The sequence below is a fragment of the Echiichthys vipera genome (assembly GCF_963691815.1).
Source record: "Echiichthys vipera genome assembly, chromosome: 8".
Lineage (NCBI taxonomy): Eukaryota > Metazoa > Chordata > Actinopteri > Perciformes > Trachinidae > Echiichthys > Echiichthys vipera.
In genome coordinates, this window is record NC_139833.1 from 31,088,834 (window position 1) to 31,111,811 (window position 22,978).

Below are 22,978 nucleotides of genomic sequence, written 5' to 3' on the forward strand. Positions count from 1 at the left end.
TAGATATGTGCCATTGAGCGTCATACTGTAGCTGCGCATGGTGTCAGTGCAGCACCAGTGAAAATAATCAGATTTCTGAGGACTGTCTTCTGCCTTCGACAGCTTCCACCGGTTTGTCCTCAACACTCATTGTGCGCATGCGCTTGCCCACGCCCTGTGCTATGTTGCGTTCAAATGTCGTGGTGGTCGCGACTTCTCATGCACAAATACGCCGTTCGGTGTTGTAGGGAACGGCGGGGATTGGGACATTTCTTACGGCACGTAAAGGCAGCATCCCTTCCATCCTCACAGCTTGTAACCATACAGGAAAGGCTTTAATGAAAAGAAAACCAACAATGTCCCTGGGTTTATGGCGGTACAGCAGCCCGTTACCCATACCTATTTGTCCTACATAGGCTCATAGCCAAGCACATTTGTGGATGACATATTTGGCGAACTTTTTCTGTCTGCATGGTGCAAAATAGAAAGCCTACCACACGGTGTCACGGTGCAGACAACGACACGGCCTCAGAGCAGCTGCTTTGCTCCTCACCTCCTGCATATTAACGCCTGTGCAATAATACAGGCTAATGACGACGAGTATACTGTCTCTGGCATATCCGCCTATGTAATGCGAACCGTAACCTATATGCAGTGCTTCCATTCCCTGTGTGGTTCTAATAATCCTACATCATAGAGCTGAGGGACAGGTCCATATCAGTAATGATGAATCTGCCACTTTCAGACACAATTCTAACAGAATATCTTAGAACAGGAACGTCCCTGAGCCGCGGTCAGTCATGCGCTCCTTCCGTGCTCATGGGAACTCGTACAGTGAGTGCGCAGCTGACCCCAGAGCAGCCTACAGCACTGGAGACACACCGCTGTCCTCCTTTAGCTCATTCAGGTCACGCCCTTCCTGTCCCTGTTCACCAATGGGGAAACGGCAGTGCCACCTGTATAAACATCCATCCAATAAACAGGGCACCTTTCGTTTCCTTGGTTTTCCCTACCGACGTCAGCAGGATCAACAACCTGGCACGTGCAATAAATTGCGTCGTTTTATAGTGGAGGATCAAATTCTACCTGGCATTAAAGACGTTCAGAAACATTGAATAAGTTACAGAGGATTTCATTGGTTGTATCACCACGCGGTTGAACAGAGCCAGCCTCGTGCACGCCTAGTTTCCTGAGCCTGTCGCACATCTTACCTGCACAAACTAGAAAGTCCAGTTTCTCAAGCAGGTCCTAGGAAACAGCAGCGAGTGCGGAGGCAGCATGGACCTGGACAGGTAAGAGAACATCATTAATACTGCGGCTGATCACTTCTCTCACTTTCACCTCACTTTTTACAAGTGCTTTAGATATTTCCGATGTATTTGGTTTCTTTGCACAAAGGCAACATACCTCTCTATAGTTTATATCTTTTTTCTTTATTGGAGATGGAGCATTTCACAAGCATCAGTACAAGATGCACAGTTATTCCACAGCTATTTCCACCTTTTCTCTTCTGTGGAACATTAGAACACAGAACCAGAAAAAGAACATCCCCCAAGAACAAAGAGGGAGAGAAAATAAATGGATAAATAAAAACAAACAAATACGCAAAAATAAAATGCACAAGAAATCAACTGGTCGGTGAAGACAATAGGTACATGAATACAAAGGACAAATAAACAGCATGGAACAAAACCCAAAGGGAGGAAAAACATCAACAAGAATAATAGTACAAACAGTAGTTTAATAGTGTGCTCACTAGAAAAATTGATAAAATGAAACAATTGGATGGCTCAGATTGATTTAGTGAGGTGAGGGTGTTCACATATGTGATGAGAGGATGCCATCTCTCATAAAAATTGGCTGCTGAGCCTCTCAGGGAATATTTCACTTTCTCCAATGACAGAAAAGACATTAGATCGCTTAACCAAGAAGTAGGAGGAGCGTCTGGGCTTTTCCAATGTAGTCGAATACGTCTGCGATCTGCCTATGAGCCAGGCAAAAGCAACAACATCAGAGTTTGTCTTAGTGAGACCAGTTGGAGTACGATGTACCCCAATGATGGATATCTATAGTTTATATCTTTAACATCTATTTGATAAGGGTGATGACATTTAGAAATAACTCATGCCAGCTTGACATTTTCAGAACTGAATCGGTACATTGTTGGTGTGTAAATGGGATATACAGAAGTGAACTTGCGTAAACACACCTCACATGAGTGGGTAATTAGACAGAGGTTTGGTGAGAAACAGCCTAGGGCAGACTTGGTGGCTTGGCAGATGTAGCTTCTGTTAATGACAGTTGGGCCTTGCAGTAACAATGTAGCTTAATGTCTCTTTCCATTGTCCCACCATCCTCTCAGTAAACGGCTGGTGGTGGTAGTACCAAATGAAGTGGTGGTGCCCTCCCGCAGAGTGTTCAGTAGTGAGGATGAAGCATGGAGGAGCTACCTGGAGAACCCGCTGACTGCTGCCACTAAGGCCATGATGAGCATCAATGGAGATGAAGACAGCGCGGCAGCACTGGGACTACTGTACGACTACTACAAGGTGTGGAAAGCTTGACATGACAGCCAATTCAATCATGATGTAATAAAACACTTTGACATATTATGTTCTGATTAGTTTCAGATCTTATATTTTAACCCTGTCAGGTTCCTAGAGAGAGGAGACGTTCCTCCAGTGGTGTTAAACCCACAGACCCCACTGCTGTTGGGCCTGATAACTGTGGGAGCTTGGACATACTAGATCACCATCTTCAGGCTCTCAGATCCATGCCTGTCAACCTCTCCCTAAACAACAACACCAATACAGAACATCCAGCCTCCAAGTATGGAGTTACCTGCTTTGCAGGAGACACCAGAGGCGGAGGTGGTAAAGGTGGAGGTGGGGCGGTTCTGGCTCTAGTCAAGACGGAGGGTCGGACGTCCATTGGAGCGTCCTGCTCCGGAGGTTCCTATCAAGAAGAACCCAGAGAGCAGATGAGGATGGTTTACGAGCAGAGCCACTATGGTCTGTCCCGCGCTGGGTACCTGAAAGATGAACAGAGAAGCACCCCAGACAGCACATATGAGGACCCTGTGGATGGAGAGGTGAGATTTGTTATACAAGGGTTGCATGTGGTCTCTGTTTGTAGAGCAGGATCACATTTGTAGGATTGTTTTGGTCCATCAGTGGCAGTGTCGTACATTTGTTATTCTGAAACACACAGTCTATATTGTTGTTGAACAGATGTACCACAGGAGCCCCTCCTCAGGAGTCGATGAAGGCCACTACAGCCTGCCAATGTACGTTAAAACCCACTTATTTTCTATGTGTGCACACAATGAACAACAATGAATTACTCTCTGTGTGCATGGTAATGAAGGAGCATGTCAGTTAGTGCAATGATGTGGCTCATTGATGTGTTTTAATAGTTTGTGGACATCAATGGAGCTCTATGGCACAGAGGAACAAGATATATGGGGCTTTGACACACACACACACACACACACACACACACACACACACACACACACACACACACACACACACACACACACACACACACACACACACACACACACACACACACACACACACACACACACACACACACACACACACACACACACACACACACACACACACACACACACACACACACGCGCACAATACTTGTTAGCAGATCCATTTATTGTTTTCATGGGATTTGTTGTCAATAAGAACAATACCACCAGATTACCTTTGATACAGTAAAAAAAATAAAATCTTTGTGCCATAAGAACCACTTCTCGCTGCAACAGTCTTCTTCTCATGCTCCATTTGCAATGTAAAAACACACAATTCTCTTCCACTCAACTACACAGTCCTGTCAGAAAACAAATCCAGTAATGTATCCTGATATATGTGTATGTGTATGTGTGTTGTTACAGTGACAGCTTCCAGTACTGTCTGGAAGCCAGTATGTCGCTGCGGCCGCGTCAGGGTGAAGGACCCATGGCTTACCTGAACCGGGGCCAGTTCTACGCTTTGACGCTCTCAAATGCCGGCCTTCAATCATCCCTATGTCAGCCCAGAGGCAAAGTGCGGGTGAGTGGGCCGATGCTGTCACATAGGCCTGATGGGGGCCCATCCAGTATTGAGCAATGCACCATGGGAGGCTCTGAGCTGCAGCGGGACAGAATTGTACAGGTGAGGGAGGGGATGTAGTGTATGAAGAGGAAGCATAGAAGTAGAGGGCGAGGGTTTTCTTTAGCTTATTGTTGGGTTGTGTGAAATTTTGTTACACTTGAATATGTATTATTTGTTTTTGATTCGTTTCGACCCTGTTCCAGCCGGATTTTACTGTAATATATATTGTGTATCTGGCAAATGGCTATTTGAAAATCAGACATGCTGCCATAATCAGGATGAATGTACTTTACTCTGTCCGTACTGGTAGTTTGTGCACTTGTGTTCATTGTCTGTGCTAATACTGTGTATGCTCATTGTTTGTGCATGATGCCTTTGTCTGTGCTTAAATGCTGATTGTATTCAGATGTGCTATTTGTTACACATTTTTATTTTTATGTCTGTGTGCTGTCTTATCAATTTGATCAATTGCTTCCATGTGTTTGTTTTGTGTTTTAACACTTGTGTTGCTGTAATTTTTCATGCTCATGTGTTCTTGTGTCTATGTTTTGTGTACTGCTTTCTACAATATGCTTTTTAACATTTTCGGAAATGTCTTCAACCCGCCAGGGACTGCAGATGAAAATGAGCCTGTATGGCTAAATCTGGCACATTTACATGTGACTTTGTTGCTCTTGTTAATTAATGTGCGTTGTCCCTTTTTATAAATAAAATAACAAATATCTGCTTCTCCTTCAGAGTGTTATCATGGTTGTCTTTGGGAAAGACAAGTGCAGGGATGAGCAGCTGAAGAATTGGAAATACTGGCACTCCCGTCAGCACACTGCCAAACAAAGAGTCCTGGACATTGGTGAGATGATTATTACAGAGTAACAACAGGGTAATATAACAGGAATAGCCCTAAATATAAAGAAAACCCCACACATTTTGGTATTGAATATCACATTTGGATGTAGATATTTTGACACCTACGCTCCAGAAAACCAGAGAGTTAAAAAGAGATCAAGCAGATGGCAAACCTGCAGGAACCTCCAGGAGGATCCTGTCACATATCCGGAGGTGAAACCCCACACAATTTGAATAACTGTCAATCCTTGATTCCCACAAGAGCGCTGTGAAAATACAGCCAGTGGGTCTGCATTTGCATAGACGTTAACATGAGAAACAGGCGGAGGCCTGGACTGAAGCCATATCCTGTACGATCAGCAAGAGACAGGCTTCAACCTGTGGTTGGAATGAGGCAGAGACATCAGGCCCTGACGGGGTGGTTTTGTCTGTGGCAAGGTCATGTCAGTACCATGGCAGAATCTATAACCTAATGTGTACGCCATGTGATGAGAAGAGTGTTTTAGGAGGTAACAGTGGCCTCATGGGAGGTTTTTACTAATCTGGAACTTGATATGTTGGCAGAATTGTTTTGCAGGTGAAAAGATGCCAGATTAAGACGGATACATTGTATGTAAGATAAACCTAAAGTAACTATAAGCAGATGAATTGGAAATGAAAAGCAGTGGTTCCCAACCCTTCGTCCTGTGGCCTCTTCTAAAACAGCACTCTGAGGGTTGTTAGCAGTTCCAGACTCTAAGGTTTGTTTGAATTAAATCAAGTGTTCAAGGTCAAAAGAGGTAAAGGTGTTTCACAAAAAAAGCAACGTTTTGAGAGAGAAAAGAAAAAAATCTTTCCAACCCCATAAACAAAAAAGTATATAAAGTTCCACCCTGGCCTGCTGATCAGATCCCAGCGCCTCACTGTGGAAGTGCCTGGGCTCATTCTGCAGCATCAGGCTGGGCTGCTTTACTCTTATCTAAAAACAAAATCCAGCACCCCCCCCCCTCCCCCCCCCCCCCCCCCCCGCGACCCCGACAGGGCTAAGCGGTTGAAGATGTATGAATAAAAATAGTTTTTATTTGATTCAAATTAGATTGGCTCCTTTGTGACTGACACTCGACCCAGATCTTTGTGTCAGTATAGGCCCGATATCTGAGATCAGTATCTGTACATCCCTCAATTTAAATGCAGGACTTTTTTCTCGTGTTGTTGCTTGTGGTTGAATTTTGAAAGAGCCCTGAATTGTGAACATTAGAGCTGACACAAAACTTTAGCATCCAACAGCCACTGAAAGTGTTTTCTCTGATCTTTACTCTGCATGCAGCCGACTATAAGGAGAGCTTCAGCACGATCGGGAACGTGGAGGAAATAGCCTACAACTCGGTCTCTTTCACATGGGATGTCAGTGAAGAAGCTAAGGTAACAAAGCAACAGAAGAATAGCAGGGATGTTCTCAGTCAAAGCGAGAAACTAGTGAAAGGGGTCAAATGAAATATCTTTCACTATTTCCTTCACTTTCACCCACACGCAGGTACTTAACAAATGAGTTTGATCAAGTTTCTCTTTCTTTTTCTTACAACAAAACTCTTGTGGGAAAGATTGGGCCATGAAATCACGGAATAGTTAATGGAGCACATGCCAGGCACCCCCACCTACGCCCACCCCTTTGTCCTATAATGGGGGGGGGGTCATTATTTTCATTTCATTTCAAATGGCAGATACACCGGGCACACTGTACTCGGCTTTTACCTTATAAGAATGGTCAGTTGGTTAAAGACACACACACACACACACACACACACACACACACACACACACACACACACACACACACACACACACACACACACACACACACACACACACACACACACACACAATCTGAGCTGAATGTGTCTCCCATTCAGCTCAGATTTAATGAGAAGTGAGAACTCCAGTAAACACTGCTCTGTGGGTTTGTGGATCCATATTTACTGTTTGGCATAAATCATCATTCCACTCTAATTGTTTTTAGTTTGTTCAGGTGTTGAATGATGATGATACAAGCTGTGTTCACTCAGTACAGGCTTTTTCTATATACAGTGGAGATCAAAATGAGAGAACAAAGTATAAATTCTTGATTTATTATTATTTATTTTTTTTATTGTTCAGAACTTGGTAGAATATCAACTGTTGCTTTAAATGTTGGATTATAGATATTTAGGATTCTGAAGTCATCCATTTGTACCTAACCTGTTAAGACAAGATTGGAGTAAAGTAAACATCTAGGGTGAGAAGAACATTGGTCCTCGTGCATGGAACGTTTGTGCACTCGCTCAATGGTGGAGCGCACTCTCAATATACTGAAAGAAGGGCAGGTGGCAGGTGGAAGCTGTTATACACAATGACAAACGTGTCTTTCTTCCCAGTAGACATGGTGGACTAAACATGGAATTTAGAGTGTGTGTGTGTGTGTGTTCTCTGAGCGTGATGGCTAGAATCAGGGAAGGGGTCCCCCCACTTTATACCCTTGGCCCGATAACCATGTCGGATACAGTCAGAAACTTTACAGGTGTGTAGTTGAGATCAAAACAAAGACAGAGTTCAAAGAGGGGTTTAATCCATGGGGGGTACAGAGTAATTCCAACGGCCCACCACTTTATGCCCCTGGACCTGGTGTTGCAGCTGGTGGGATTCCAGCGCTAGATGCTTTGTACAAACCCAATTCCAAAGAAGTTCGGACGGTGTGTAAAACGTAAATCAAAACAGAACAGAATGATTTTCAAATCCCCTTCAACCTATATTCAATTGAATACATTACAAAGACAAGATATTTAAGGTTCAAACAGATAAACTTACTCATTTTGATTTTGATGCCTGGAACAGGTTCCATTACAAAGACAAGATATTTAATGTTCAAACAGATAAACTTACTCATTTTGATTTTGATGCCTGGAACAGGTTCCATTACAAAGACAAGATATTTAATGTTCAAACAGATAAACTTACTCATTTTGATTTTGATGCCTGGAACAGGTTCCATTACAAAGACAAGATATTTAATGTTCAAACTGATAAACTTACTCATTTTGATTTTGATGCCTGGAACAGGTTCCATTACAAAGACAAGATATTTAATGTTCAAACTGATAAACTTACTCATTTTGATTTTGATGCCTGGAACAGGTTCCAAAAAAGCTGGGACAGGGTCAACAAAGGACTGGGAAAGTTGAGGAATGCTCAAAAATCACCTGTTTGGAACATTCCTCAGGTGAACAGGTTCATTGAGTGTTCTGATTGGGTAGAAAAGGAGCATCCCTGAAAGGCTCAGTCATTCACAAGCAAGGATGGGTGAGGGTCACCACTTTGTGAACAACTGTGTGAGCAAATATTCCAACAGTTTAAGAACGTTTCTCAACGTACAATTGAAAGGAATTGATGGATTTCATCATCTACAGTCCATAATATCATCAACAGATTCAGAGAATCTGGAGAAATCTCTGCACGTAAACAGCAAGGCTGAAAACCAACACTGTGACCTTCGACCCCTCAACACTGAATGACTGTGACCTTCGATCCCTCAACACTGAATGACTGTGACCTTCGATCCCTCAACACTGAAGGACTGTGACCTTCGATCCCTCAACACTGAATGACTGTGACCTTTGACCCCTCAGACACCTCTGCATTAAAACCAACATCATTCTGTAAAGGATGTTACCACGTGGGCTCAGGAACACTGAGGACAAAACCACTGTCAGTCAACACAGTTCATCACTACATCTACAAGTGCAAGTTCAAACTCTACCCTGCAAAGGTAAAGTCATAAATCAACAACACCCAGAAACACTTCTGCTTCTCTGGACCTGAGCTCATCTGAGATGGACTGACCCAAAGTGTTCTGACGAGTCCACATTTACAGTTGTTTTTGAAATCATGGAGGTCGTGTCCTCCGGGACAAAGAGGAAAAGGATCATCCAGATTGATTTCAGCTCACGTTCAAAATCCAGCATCTGTGATGGTATGGGGGTGTGTTAGTCCCCATGGCATCATGGGTAACTTGTACATCTGTGAAGGCCTCATTAATGCTGAAAGTACAGGTTTTGGAGCAAAATCTGCTGTCATCCAAGAAACGTCTTTTTCAGTCCCTGCTTATTTCAGCTTGGTAGTAAAAGAGTGCTGGTACCTGGCTGCTGCAGTCCACACCTGTCTGCCAGTGAAAAGGTGTGGTGCATTATGAACAGAGACCCTGGACTGTTGAGCAACTGAAGTGGTACATCAAGAATGGGAAAGAATTCCACCTACAACGCTTCAACATTAGTGTCCTCAGTTCCCAAACGCTTATTGAGTGTTGGTAAAAGGACAGGGGATGTAACACAGAGGTAAACATGACCCTGTCCCAGCTTTTTAGAACGTCTTTCCGGCAACAAATTCCAAATAAGTGAATATTTGCAAAAAAAACTATCAAGTTTATCAGTTTGAACATTAAATATCGTGTCTTTGTAATGTATTCAATTGAATATAGGTTGAAAAGGATTTGCAAATCATTGCATTCAGTTTTTCCTTTCCTTCAGTTTGTTTGGGGTGATATATGACCTAAACGTCACCTTCATTTGTATCATTTTATGATAATACCTCACACATTGTGAAAGATAGTTTGAACAACTCCCACTGATCTGTTGGGAGAAGTAAGCCCAGATCTTTCTCGTATTTTCTCCAAACATAATTGGACGTCCAATCAGGCTCTGACAGGCTGACAGACAAAATTGGTATTTTTAGTGCAAATGATCGGTTTTGTTTTTTGTTTTGGCATTGCTCTGCTGTTACCAAGCAACAATAATCATCTTCATTGTAATGGGGTGGAGTGTGAAATGTGTTGGTAGGGGAGACAAGCTGCTTCCTGCAGCAGGATTCAATGTTTTTGCTTGGTTGTTTGCACCTGGTTGAGCAGATGACACTGAAGAGCCACTTACCAGTGCCCTCATGAACTTTTCTCTTTTAGGAAGGTATTTAAAGCTCACACATGCAGAACGTGCAAACACAACAAGCCTCCTACACACACACACACACACACACACACACACACACACACACACACACACACACACACACACACACACACACACACACACACACACACACACACACCCCCCCCCCCAAATGCTTCTGGAGAAATTGAAATGGCTTGGATCTGTGGAGGTGTGAGTTTGTGGAGGTGTGTAGGAGGCTTATTGTGCTCCAGGCCTTTCCAGCAATCGGCCCTCACCTCTGCAGGTTCAGGCATGATGCTGTTGGTGCTCCGTAGTGGGAAAATTGCTGTAGAGTTGCGGAGAAGAATCTCTGCCGTTATTAGTCTGTGCTGACCTGTTGCTCAAGCTGTTGGACCAGTTAAACTGGAAAATTCATCAGGAGTTTATGTTTGTACAGGGTTAGGCATAATCATTAATCATGGGAAACTGTTCCATCATGTCGATAATTGTGTGAAGATAACCACATGTAGTATTGTTTACAGTGTTCACTTCATGCTTTAAAGAAATGTAAAAGGACTGTGCTGGCATTTGGATGAGGATGGATTTTGTGAATTCAGTCTTTCTCTCCCACCTTTAAAAGATTCAGCCGCTCTACTCTGCTACATTAGTTAGCTCCGGGTCAGAGGGATTCTGGAGCCAAGCCTCACATTTCTAAAAGCTGTGGCACGGAAAGGTATGGAACAATACTAGGCCACCAGTAATTCAGTATCTCAGTACATAAAACACACTTTCTTCCAAATCAATATCATTCACAGGTTTGTTGTGAATACACTTCCATTCTGAAACTTCAGCTAGTCCCCGATTGTAATGCACAACATATTCCTCATGTGAGCCTGGGTCTAACTGACACTAGGTTCAGGACACTGAAACTATGACTTAGTTGCAGATTGCTAACGTTAGCTCCATGGGCAGGCAGCTCGGGCTCTGTGTTCGTCCATCAACCTGCGGGGCTCCAGGAGTTGGACCTGCCATACGAGTCGGCTGCCTCCTGTCTGAAGCTCAAACATGTAGGCCTATGGCTGATTCTTTCTTTCTAATGTGTTCAGTCATCTGCATGAGCGCTTCACCATTCCGGTTTAAACCTCAGGTCTACCCCTAAACCTCTGGTGGATGAGGGAGAAACAGTAGATGCCTTCCATCTCTGAGGTTTCTTTTAGCTTTTGGTGGGAAATCCATGTCAAACAAAATAATTATCTATCAGATTATTTTTTAAATACTTTAACAGGTGTCTGAAGTGGGACTTTAACATAAGGAGTGCTGAGAGCTGGTCGTCTGAACACAGTGTAGATGGTATTACAAATATTTGTACAGCATTCATTTTCCTGTAGGTTATCTTAGTCCGAGAACAAATCTGCTAAGCCTGCCTGCATGGCACTGACTTTATTATTCCAGGATATTTACCCAGGGTAATAGACAAGCTGCACTTGTGAGTGTCAAATACATGGCATTTCTGGAATTTAAGCCCATGTTGTTGCAAGTTTCCAGCAGTGTATGAGTTTGACTTCATTATTTTGTGACGTGCAACTTTCAGGAAAACATATGGGCATTGATAAAGGGAATTGATAAGCTTGGATACGATTCCGATACCACTTAGTTACTCTTTCCAAACTGGAACTGGTTCTGGAGTCCCATCCCTAGTTATATTGTATATTCCTTACCTTTAGCCATATATGCATCCACTACTTTTAGCTGCTCTAGACCTCTATGCCTGCTTGTTAATTTGTTTTCATGCACTCATGTTTAAGTGATACAGTTGACTTGTATCATATGAGGATACATGTTTTTCATCAAATCATAATTTGCATTTTTTCAGTTTAGTCGAGCCACTCTACTTGACAATATTTCCATGTATCCCCTGGTAACTGCAGAAGTATTCCATGTTTGGGATTCACTGAGAAACATCTCTCTCCCTGTTAGTTTTAGGTAACAAACTCCAGAAATAGACCCTGTCTTCTGTCTGGTTCTTGTTTCCTAGGTCTTTATCTCTGTGAACTGTCTGAGCACAGACTTCTCCTCGCAGAAGGGAGTGAAGGGGATGCCTCTAATAATCCAGATTGACACCTACAGTTACAGCAGCTGCAGCAGCAGGCCCATACACAGGGCCTTCTCTCAGATCAAGGTCTTCTGCGACAAGGTGAGGATGGCCTGCTGAAACAATGCCAGTTCCCTGGTCTGGTCAACACTGAGCGGGACATTTAGACTGGGATAAAAGATGTTTTACTTTGACCGTCTTTGAGTATCTTCTACCCTTTCTGTCCCGTCAACCCCTTGTGTGTTTTGCAGGGTGCTGAGAGGAAGCTCCGGGATGAGGAGAAGAAGCAGCTCAGGAGGAGGATGAAAGGTTAAAAAAAATGCTTTTTCTCTTCTTCAGTTTGGCTAAATAAGGAAATATTGTTTGCATATAATTTCATGATCAGAAATAATGTGGGTGAGTTTAATTTAAAATCCACTGAAACAAGATTACAAAGCCACTGTTCAGAAAATGTAAAATTGAATAGATGAGTTTAGCAGAAGACTTTAAAGCCAGGGAAATGTAATCAGACCATATCACATCTGTACTTGGAATGGTTGCCTGGAAACAGAGTTCACAATCTCTCTGGATTAGGGAAAAATGGCAGCTCAGGGCAGACGTCTCCCTTTAAGAGGGCGGATAACACCCTGTTCAAAAGCATGATAGACCTGGACTCCCAGCCTGTCCTCTTCATTCCTGACGTCCACTTTGGAAACCTGCAGAGAGCCGGGCAGGTGAGGGACCTCTCCCAGTCTCATTGTCTGACATACACACGGGAAATATTCAGTGTTGGTCCAGTCCTGCAGTGTACCTCATATTGCTTTTTTTAAATTCCATTTGCAGGTGTTTGCTTTCAACACTGATGAGGTCAACAGAGATGGGTGAGCATTGCTATTTTCACACCTCTGGATTGATGATCTCTCTGTGTTGAAAATACCACGGCAGATGCTTAAAGAGGACCTATTCTGCTTTTCCGTCTTTTCTGATCTGTGGATGTAGTTATAATGTTTTTATAGTCACGTAAAAGACGTGAGACGTGAGCCTTGCCCACTGTCTAGGTTGGCTGTGCTCAGCTCTGAACTCTAGGGTGTCGCTCACTATCAGAGATTTCTTTGAATTTCCAGAATTTGTCTTTGTATTTGTAATTCAATTCAATTTTATTTATAGTGCCAAATCATAACAAAAGTTATCTCAGGACACTTTACAGAGTAGGTAAAGACCACACTCTATGACTTATTTATGATTTACATAGACCCGAGGAAGAAAAGGAGAGAGAAAGAGAGAAAAGACCGACACAAAGACAGAGACAGACACACTTCCAGTAACTATAATAATATCTATAGTAATGTGAATATGACTTATATGTTATGGCAGTTAATACAGCAGAATAGTAGAAACAAGCACAGCTAAGGTGATAGATTATAATAGTAGCAGGAAACGTCATGCAGGACCACGGCAGCAGGCACCAACACGATCAGCAGAGACCTGCGAGACGACAAAGCACAAACAACTCCGGGGAAGAAGTGAATTAGTAACATGCATTGATGAGACATGAATGATACAGACAGAGAGGAGAGAAGCTCAGAGTATCTGGAAAAGTATTATCCCCCAGCAGACTAGGCCTATAGCAACATCATTAAGCAGAACAAAATCAGCTTAAAAATAACAACATTGCTAAGGGCTTGTAAGCCCTAGCTGTAAGCTTTATCAAACAGGAAAGTTTTAAGTTTACTCTTAAATACTCTTTATCCGGACTTCCCTATTGGTCATGCTGCTACACAGGGCTCAGAAGCTCAGAAGCTCAGAAGCTCAGACAGAACTGGCCAGCTGCAGCAATGGACAATATGAGAAATCCTCAAAGCAATTTCAGTCAAAAGCAACTGGACTGGTTATTTGTCTAGGAAGACGTTTCACCTCTCATCCAAGAGGCTTCATCAGTTCATGTACGCATCTGACCAGGCTGGGACAGATGCGTACATGAACTGAAGGCGCTGAACCTTTAGGAGACTGGAAATGTTTACCATTTTGTTCCATTGGTGCTACCTTTTAGTACAGAGAATCTTTAGACAAGCTTAGGTTTAAAAAAACAACAACATTTTTTTAATTGATCTAACTAATGGCTGTCTCCATGAAGCTCCCAGCCTTCAGTTGTCATAACAGCTAACATGCTAACAGTATCCATAACTCTGCCAACCGGTGCTGACACAACTTTTTTAGCAGTTTATTAGCTAACTATTTCTTGCAGATTGTTATGTTATAGAATACAGTTATTAGAAGTTAATATATAAAGTCAAAGCTCCCAGCCAAACTCCGATACCTTGTGAAGCTGTTGGGAACAAGACATGATAATTAACAGTGCGAGGAGTTCCCAGTATGGTTGCATAAACAAAACTGGATACAGTGTTCGAGGTGGAGCCCTGATCACTCCTGATTCTATTTTGATCTTCAGTATGTGTATATATATTTGTGTGTGTATATATGTATATATATGTGTGTGTATATATGTATATATATGTGTGTGTATATATATATATATATATGTGTGTGTGTGTGTGTGTGTGTATGTATATATATATATATATATATACATATGTGTGTATATATGTATATATATGTGTGTATATATATATATGAATATATATATATATGTGTGTGTATATATGTATATATATATATATATATATGTGTGTGTGTATATATATATATATGAATATATATATATATGTATATATACTCTTCAGTGTGTGCATGTGTGTGTATATATATATATATATATACACTAAACATCAAAACTACTACTAATAATAATTTGATAGAATACCAGCTGTGGCTATACCACTGCTGTTTTTTTAAATAACCAAGGCTCTTCAACAAAAAACTTTATTTTGTGAAAGAAACAGTGACCAAAATTAGAGAACAGTGTTCATTGTGTCAGAAGAGAAGATTTCAACAATGTTTTCTTCTGTAGAAAATGAACAGGAAGTGTAGAGGCCACAGCTTTGAATGACTTCAGCACATCTGCACCCACAGGACATCACTAGTTTCTCACACTGCTCTGGTTTGATCTTGGTCCATTCTGACTCAGTCTCTTCCACAGTTCACTAACTGGAGTGGGTTTCTTACACATTACTTTGTCACCAAGGATTTTCCAGAGATTCTCTATGGGGTTTAGATCTGGACTCTGATCTGGCCATTTCCATGTTTCAATATTCTCAGCTTCAGTGAACTTTTTCACCTGTTTTGGACGTGTGACAGGGGACATTGTCATGTATAAAAATTGCAGCTGATTGGGAGACAGTTGCAGTGAAGGTATTGCATGTTGCTGAAGGAGGTTCACATAAACATTTGCATTCACCCTGCCATGTAGCTGTACAAGAGGCCCAACTCCTGCTGCAGAAAACATCCCCCAAACCATGACATGACATTGGTAAAGTTTAATTTATTTGGGTCAGATGGAAACATTATTCTTGACGATGGACTGGGAACGACTGAACCCACAGTGTGTAAAGAAGTCAGTTAAATTTGAAGGAGGAAGTGTCAGATTCCAGATCTAAACCCCATAGAGAATCTCTGGAAAAGCCTTGGCAACAAAGTAATGTGTAAAAAACCCACTCCAGTTAGTGAACTGTGGAAGAGACTGAGTCAGAATGGACGCAGATCAAACCAGAGCAGTGTGAGAAACTATTGATGTCCTGTGGGTGCAGCTGTGCTGAAGTCATTCAAAGCTGTGGCCTCTACACTTCCTGTTCATTTTTGAATCCTAGAGAAGAAAACATTGTGGAAATCTTCTCTTCTGACACAGTGGTTACTGTTCTCTCATTTTCAGGCTAGTACAGCAGTGGTATTGACTGGTGATATTCTATCAAATTCTCGACAATAATAATAACAATATATATATATATATATATATATATATATATATATATATATATCAATATCTATAGATCTATAGATCTATCTATCTATAGATGTTGCACCTTACAGTTGCTCATGGAGGAATTGTTGGGTCTCTGTAAATAATGAATAGGTCATAGTGTGGTCTAGACCTACTCTTTTGAGTCCAAGAGAATTGGATACAGCGTTTGAGGTGGAGCCCCGTTTATTGATTTACCGATACCTAAAAATACACGGATGACCAGCACTGCTTCTGTGTTGGTTGGCCCTGGAGACGTTTAAAGCAGGGATCCCATAGTTTTCCCTTTTTTGAATAATGATGCTGCTGATGATGATGATGAATGTGCGTGTGTCTCTCAGAAGTGTTCTGGTGAAAAGGATGTCATGTGTTGTTGAGGAAGACGTCTGTCCACCTCAGCCCAAGAAGTCCAAAGTGGAACTGGAAAAGAAAGGTTTGTAAATGTTACTTTTCTCTCATTCCAAATATTGGTTTTTAATTGACTGAATCATTTTTTTTATGCCTTGTCTATTCCATGTTTCATCAGTTCTGCTGTATGTGAGGAAGGAGTGTGATGAAGTCTTTGATGCGTTAATGCTGCACACCCCAACCCTTAGAGCATTGATGGAGGCAGTGAGTATTAATGAAGTATTGTTTGGGCATCCAATTCAATTCAATTCAATTTTATTTATAGTGTCGAATCATAACAAAAGTTATCTCAGGACACTTTACAGAGTAGGTAAAGACCACACTCAATGACTTATTTATGATTTACATAGACCCAACAATTCCTCTGTAGAGTACGGTGGCAACGAAAACCTTCCCTATAACAGGCAGGAACGTCAGACAGACCCAGCTCTGTGGAGGACGGCCATCTGTCTTGACTGGTTGGGGAGGAAGAAAAGGAGAGAGAAAGAGAGAAAAGACACACAGATGGACAGAGAGAGACAGACAGACACACTTCCAGAGATGCAAGCAAAGCCTAACAGTAACTATAATATTTATAGTAATGTGAATATAACCTATATGTTAAGGCAGTTAATACAACAGAATAGTAGAAACAAGCACAGCTAAGGTGACAGAATATGAAAATGATAATAATTATGGTGGCAAACATGATCAATGATGAGTATTGGCAATAGCAGCTACAAATTTTATAGTTTATTAAACTAGTGATAGTATATATGAGTAACAGTGACAATAGCAGCAGGAAGCGTCATGTAGGACCACTGCAGCAAGCACCACCACGATCAGCAGAGACCTGCGAGACGACAAAGGACAAACAGCTCCGGGGAAGAAGCTGAATCAGTAACATGCATTGATGGGACATGAATGATTCAGACAGAGAGGAGAGAAGCTCAGAGTATCAGGAAAAGTATTATCCCCCGGCAGACTAGGCCTATAGCAGCATAATTAAACAGAATAAAGTCTCATCGTAAGCCCTAGCTGTAAGCTTTATCAAAAAGGAAAGTTTTAAGTTTACTTTTAAATAAGGGGACAGTGTCTGCCTCCCGAATAAAATTTGGGAGTTTGTTCCACAGGAGAGGAGCTTGGTAGCTGAAGGCTCTGCCTCCCATTCTACTTTTGGAGACTCTAGGAACGCCGAGTAGCCCTGCATTCTCAGAGCGCAGAGATCTAGTTGGGTGATACGGTACTATGAGCTCTTTAAGATACGACGGAGCCTGACCAATAAGAGCTTTGTACGTAAGGAGAAGGATTTTAAATTCTATTCTAGATTTTACAGGTAGCCAGTGCAGAGAAGCTAATACAGGAGAAATATGTTCTCTTCTATTTGTTTTAGTTAGTACACGAGCTGCAGCATTTTGGACCAACTGGAGACTCTTAACAGACTTATTGGAGCAGCCTGATAATAAGTAATTGCAATAGTCCAGCCTAGAAGTAACAAATGCATGAACAAGTTTCTCTGCATCTTTCTGAGACACAATGTTCCTAATTTTTGCAATATTACGAAGGTGAAAATATGCAGTCCTTGTTGTTAGTTTTATGTGAGAATCGAAGGACATATCCTGATCAAAAATAACACCCAGATTCCTTACTGTGTTGCTGGAGGACAACACAACATCATCCAGCGTAACAATGTCTTTAGCTTTTGAGTTTCGGAGGCCTTTGGGGCCAAGTACAATAACTTCAGTTTTTTCTGAGTTTAACATCAGGAAATTGCAGGTCATCCAGCTTTTTATTTCCTTAATGCACATTTGAAGTTTATCTAACTGATGGGTTTCTTCTAGTTTGATCGACAAATATAATTGTGTATCATCAGCATAACAATGAAAATTTATGGAGTGCTTCCTTATAATATTTCCTAAGGGAAGCATATATAAGGTGAAAAGAATCGGTCCAAGGACAGAACCCTGTGGGACTCCGTGACTAACTTTAGTGTGCATGGAGGATTTGTCATTAACATGTACAAACTGAGATCTATCTGATAAATATGACTTAAACCAGCTCAGTGCGGTTCCTTTAATGCCAATTAGATGCTCCAGTCTCTGTAGCAGGATGTGATGGTCAATAGTGTCGAAGGCAGCACTAAGATCTAGTAAGACAAGTACAGAGACAAGTCCTTTGTCTGAAGCTATTAGAAGGTCGTTAGTAATTTTCACCAGTGCTGTCTCAGTGCTATGATTTGCTCTAAATCCTGACTGGAAATCCTCAAATAACTCATTATTACGTAAAAAGTCACACAGCTGATTGGCAACTAATTTCTCGAGGATCTTAGAGAGAAAAGGAAGGTTAGATATAGGTCTATAGTTGGCTAGTACCTCAGGATCAAGACTGGGCTTTTTAAGGAGAGGTTTAATTACAGCTACTTTAAAAGACTGTGGTACATAACCTGCTGATAAAGACATGTTAATCATATCTAATACAGGAGTGCTAATTAAAGGTAACACTTCTTTAAGTAACCTAGTTGGAATAGAGTCTAGGAGACAAGTAGAGGGCTTTGATGCTGAAATAGTAGAGGTTAATTTGTTAAGGTCGACTGTAGAAAAGCAGTCCAAGAATATATCAGGTCGTACAGTTTGTAAGGTTCCTGGGTTTGATGAAAAAACAGTGCCAAGCGAGTTGATTTTGTCTCTAATAGTTATAATTTTGTCATTAAAGAAGGTCATGTAGTCGTTACTACTGAGGGTTATAGGAATACATGGCTCAATAGAGCTGTGGCTCTCTGTCAGCCTGGCTACAGTGCTGAAAAGAAATCTAGGATTGTTCTTATTCTCCTCTATTAAAGATGAGTAATATGCTGCCCTGGCATTACGGAGGGCCTTCCTATAGGTTTTAAGACTTTCTTGCCAAACTAAGTGAGATTCCTCCAGTTTAGTGGAGCGCCATTTACTTTCCAACTTCCGCAATATTTGTTTTAATTCACAGGTTTGTGAGTTATACCACGGAGCTAACTTCCTCTGTTTTATTATCTTCTTTTTTAAAGGAGCAACAGAGTCGAGTGTTGTTCTTAGAGAGCCTGCAACACTTTCAACAAGGTGATCAATTTCAGAGAAACTAACGTTAGTGCAGGAGTCTTGAATATTAGGATGAGGCATTAAAGTAAATGCAGATGGAATCGCATCAGATAAACATCTAGTGTAGAAACTTTTACCCAGAGGTGAGTAGTCCTGTAATATGAATTCAAAAGTTATTAAAAAATGGTCTGATAAAATAGGATTCTGTGGAAAGAATATTGAGTCATTGATTTCCACACCATAAACCAAAACAAGGTCGAGGGTGTGATTAAAACAGTGAGTAGGTTTATGTACACTCTGACTAAAACCAATGGAATCTAATAGAGAGATAAACGCGATACTGAGACTAGGCTCTGTTTTCTTCACTGTGTTTCACAGATTTCAGAGAAATATGCAGTGCCTGTTGACAAGATGGCCAAAGTTTACCAAAAAAGCAAAAAAGGGTGAGTGGGTCAAACTATTGAAACAAGACTCAGGGTCTACTCACACTTACCATTCGTACCGAGCCCAAGCATAGCTAAAGTCGAGTTTGTTTAACCAGTATGAGTGCAACTGTACTGTGCGATGCGTCGCTTTGTTTCCAAATCTTTCCGTAGACCTCAGAGTTTTTGTGCGTCTTGTCCGACTGTTTTTTAATATTTTCATCGACCAAATCTGCAGTAAACACTCCACCTCCGCATCACACCAACGTGAACCTTTCGCCGCCATTGTTTTAAATGTCCGTGCATGGTCCCTCCTTCTTTTTTCTATGTCCCAACAGGCGCACATAAAATTATGTCAGAACCGGCGTAGGCCTCTTGCCCGTGCTCGTACACGTGCGCACGCTCGTACATGTGCAAACGTGCTTTACAAAAGCCCACCTCTCCCAAACGGGCCGTGGACCGCAAGCGCACTGCTCCTAGGCGCGGTGCGGCACTACAAGCAGTAAGTCAGTTGAGACCAAGCCCCCATCACAGCGACTTCCTGGTTGATCCAATAAGGAATCATAACTGAGCAGTTTCTCATTGACCCCCATGTTAAACAGGCTGTTTTTCACAGCATAATTAAACCTATTTAAGGCCTGGGACAATAAACATTCTAGTCTTTTGTACCAGGCTTGTTTTTTTTTTATTGGAGGTTAAAGTTTATGAAGAATTAGGGGCGTGGTCTCTTGAGTGACAGCTAGCCTCTGGCCCTCACTTCTCCTCCACGTCAGCCAGATGGACGTATCTCCCTCCCCCCAACGTCACATACATGCCCTTTTTTGGTGAGAGGAAATGAGGCGGAGTCAAAGTCTGACAAGATGGAGACTCCCGTAGGTGAGGATGATTGGATCAAGTTTAGAGAACGGACCCCGACAGAGAGGCTATGGTTTAGACTGATGGGAAAGTCAATAATTTTGCAGGTATGTGGTCATAAACCAAAGTAGATGAAGGGTATCATTATTATTATTATTGTTATTATTATTATTTTTATTATTATTTTTTTTATTATTATTATTATATATTTTTTTCAGTTCATCTTGTGGCAGACATGAAGGTCTGAAACAAAATGTATGGAAATCCACCCAACAGTTGTTGAGTTCCCTAAAAAAAAAAATACAGCTCGCGGCATGCTCGCGGCTAGCATGGCTAAAATAACATGCAGATGAACACATAGAAGCTAATGTGTCTTGTCTTCCTCAGGGTCCTGGTGAACATGGACGACAACATCATCCAGCACTACTCCAATGAGGACACCTTCATCCTGGCTATAGAGAGCTCAGCAGAATCCTCACGTGTCACTCTGTCAGAAATCTGAACGTTGTTTTCCACAGCGCTGTAGTCACCAGTCATCATTTCGTCAGGCAGTGGGGATCACAGGTGACCACAAGTTTAGCCAAGCAGTGCAGGAATTGGGAACATGCTAGCAGTATTAGATGATGTTACTTCGGTCATCGGCTAAATTCCATACCCTGGGCCAAATCCACCTCGGCTGCTGCAGGACCTGTTTACTACACAGCCTGCTGTAGGAGGATTTCTTGCATTAGGAACACAGGCTTAACTTTGAAAACTTATGGAAGTGCCCAGGTTTGTGACTTAGAGGGGAACATATTTGATGTTTCCTGGCTGACTACCTGTGCAAGTCTTCACAAAGTGATAGGAATGAACGTCTTAATACTTGGTGCACCAGAAGAGAGGTTTTTGTCCCGGTCACCACAAAGCATCCAGCCAGTTACTGTGGTTTGAAAGGAGGAGGACAACACAGTATACAGTAGTTTTATTGGATTAACAACAGGGGCTGCTGTTTGCTTCCTCTCTTCCTTCTGCCATCCTCCCTGTTAACTTCTTCAAAGCAAGTCTGTGCAACATCTTCAGCTGGCACTCAGCACTCGGAGATAACGGCTAATATTTTTGTGCGTACATAATTATTTTTCGATGCGTATCACGTATCTTTTGCGGTTGTCCACCTTTTTTATTCAGCGTGATATTGTTACTGCATACTTAATGCTTCCAGTCGGTGCCAGTGAAATAACAGTTATCTCAGACTCTGATTGTATGCTTGTGTCTCAGGGTCTATAATTGCATGAGGCACCATTGAACAAGACAGTAAGTCTCCAGGATGCTGTTAAACTGTTTTGCTTCCTCTGAGCATGTGTTTATTGCTTTGCCTGTCACTGTAGAGACTGTGCTCATTAGTATTTATGACATTAGTTGGGGTTTACACAATCCATTTCTGAGGCTGCACTGCAAACCATCAGAGCTCAACAGTCTAATCACTCTGTTCTTACTCACTGCCTGTCAACAGCTGATACACTGACAGCTTCAGTATCTTTCATTTGCTTCATGCACCATAATGTACAGTCTTTTAAATGTGCCAATAAATATAGTTTTATATGTACTCAAGTCTTGCTTTATAGCTTTATAAGTTGTAATGGCTTTATTAAGGTTGATCAACATTTACTAATGCGTTATAGATCAGTTTTAAGCTATTTGGAAGTACACTATTCATAAATAAATCATAAATATCGAAAATCCCTGAGTTTAATATGTTAAAAAAAAGATACAATAATTTTGAACCTGATTTTATCCAGTGTCCACATTTCATATTTAATTTAATAATTCATCATTTGCATATTTAAACATAAAAGTTCAGAAAAATACAAAATAATGGGGGTGACACAGCAAAGGGCCACAGGTCGGAGCCGCTGCCTCGAGCACCTTCAGCCTCTTTACGTGGGGCAACTGCTCTAACCACTGTGCCACCGGCCGCCCCACAAGTTTTGCATGTTATAATAAGTCTATAAGATAGACTCCCACTCCTGCAACATGATGGAGTCTGTACAAATACAATCCTGTTCACATGTTAGTTTGATAATGTTAACATTAACTACATCTATATAAAATGTGTAATACATTATTATATTATACAACTATATTAGCTATATTTGAAACGCTGCCCAACTTGAAAGACAACAACATAGACATGACACATGAACATAATTCTAAATAAACATAGAAACCTGCCAGTATGTAAATGCATATTTTTTAGGTCTGTGTTCCATTTTGGAAAAACCTGTATCAGTTACACATATTATTGCCCATCCACTGAAGAGCATCACTTCAGATAGGTACTATATCCTTTCTCGAAATTTTTGTTTTAGGAAAAATAGCAAAATATCGTCAGCAAAGCTGATATCGGAAGTATCTTAA

The 22,978-nt window shown here is 41.5% G+C and overlaps 1 protein-coding gene across 2 annotated transcripts; it reads left to right on the forward strand.

Annotated features, from left to right (window-relative positions):
- Positions 1-1,060: 1,060 nt before the first annotated feature.
- LOC310950392 (grainyhead-like protein 2 homolog) lies at positions 1,061-22,141 on the forward strand. Of its 2 annotated transcripts, none has more exons than XM_083918180.1 (15): positions 1,061-1,271; positions 2,342-2,528; positions 2,633-3,070; positions 3,210-3,265; positions 3,893-4,151; positions 4,830-4,941; positions 6,244-6,338; positions 11,904-12,062; positions 12,212-12,269; positions 12,534-12,673; positions 12,783-12,820; positions 16,194-16,285; positions 16,379-16,464; positions 19,686-19,750; positions 20,972-22,141. In XM_083918180.1, the coding sequence occupies exons 1-15, from the start codon at positions 1,258-1,260 to the stop codon at positions 21,084-21,086; spliced, it is 1,914 nt and encodes a 637-aa protein (XP_083774306.1). In that variant the 5' UTR covers positions 1,061-1,257; the 3' UTR covers positions 21,087-22,141. The 2 variants fall into 2 exon arrangements, with proteins under 2 accessions (XP_083774306.1, XP_083774307.1); XM_083918181.1 differs by having other exon boundaries at positions 3,893-4,049.
- Positions 22,142-22,978: the final 837 nt, after the last annotated feature.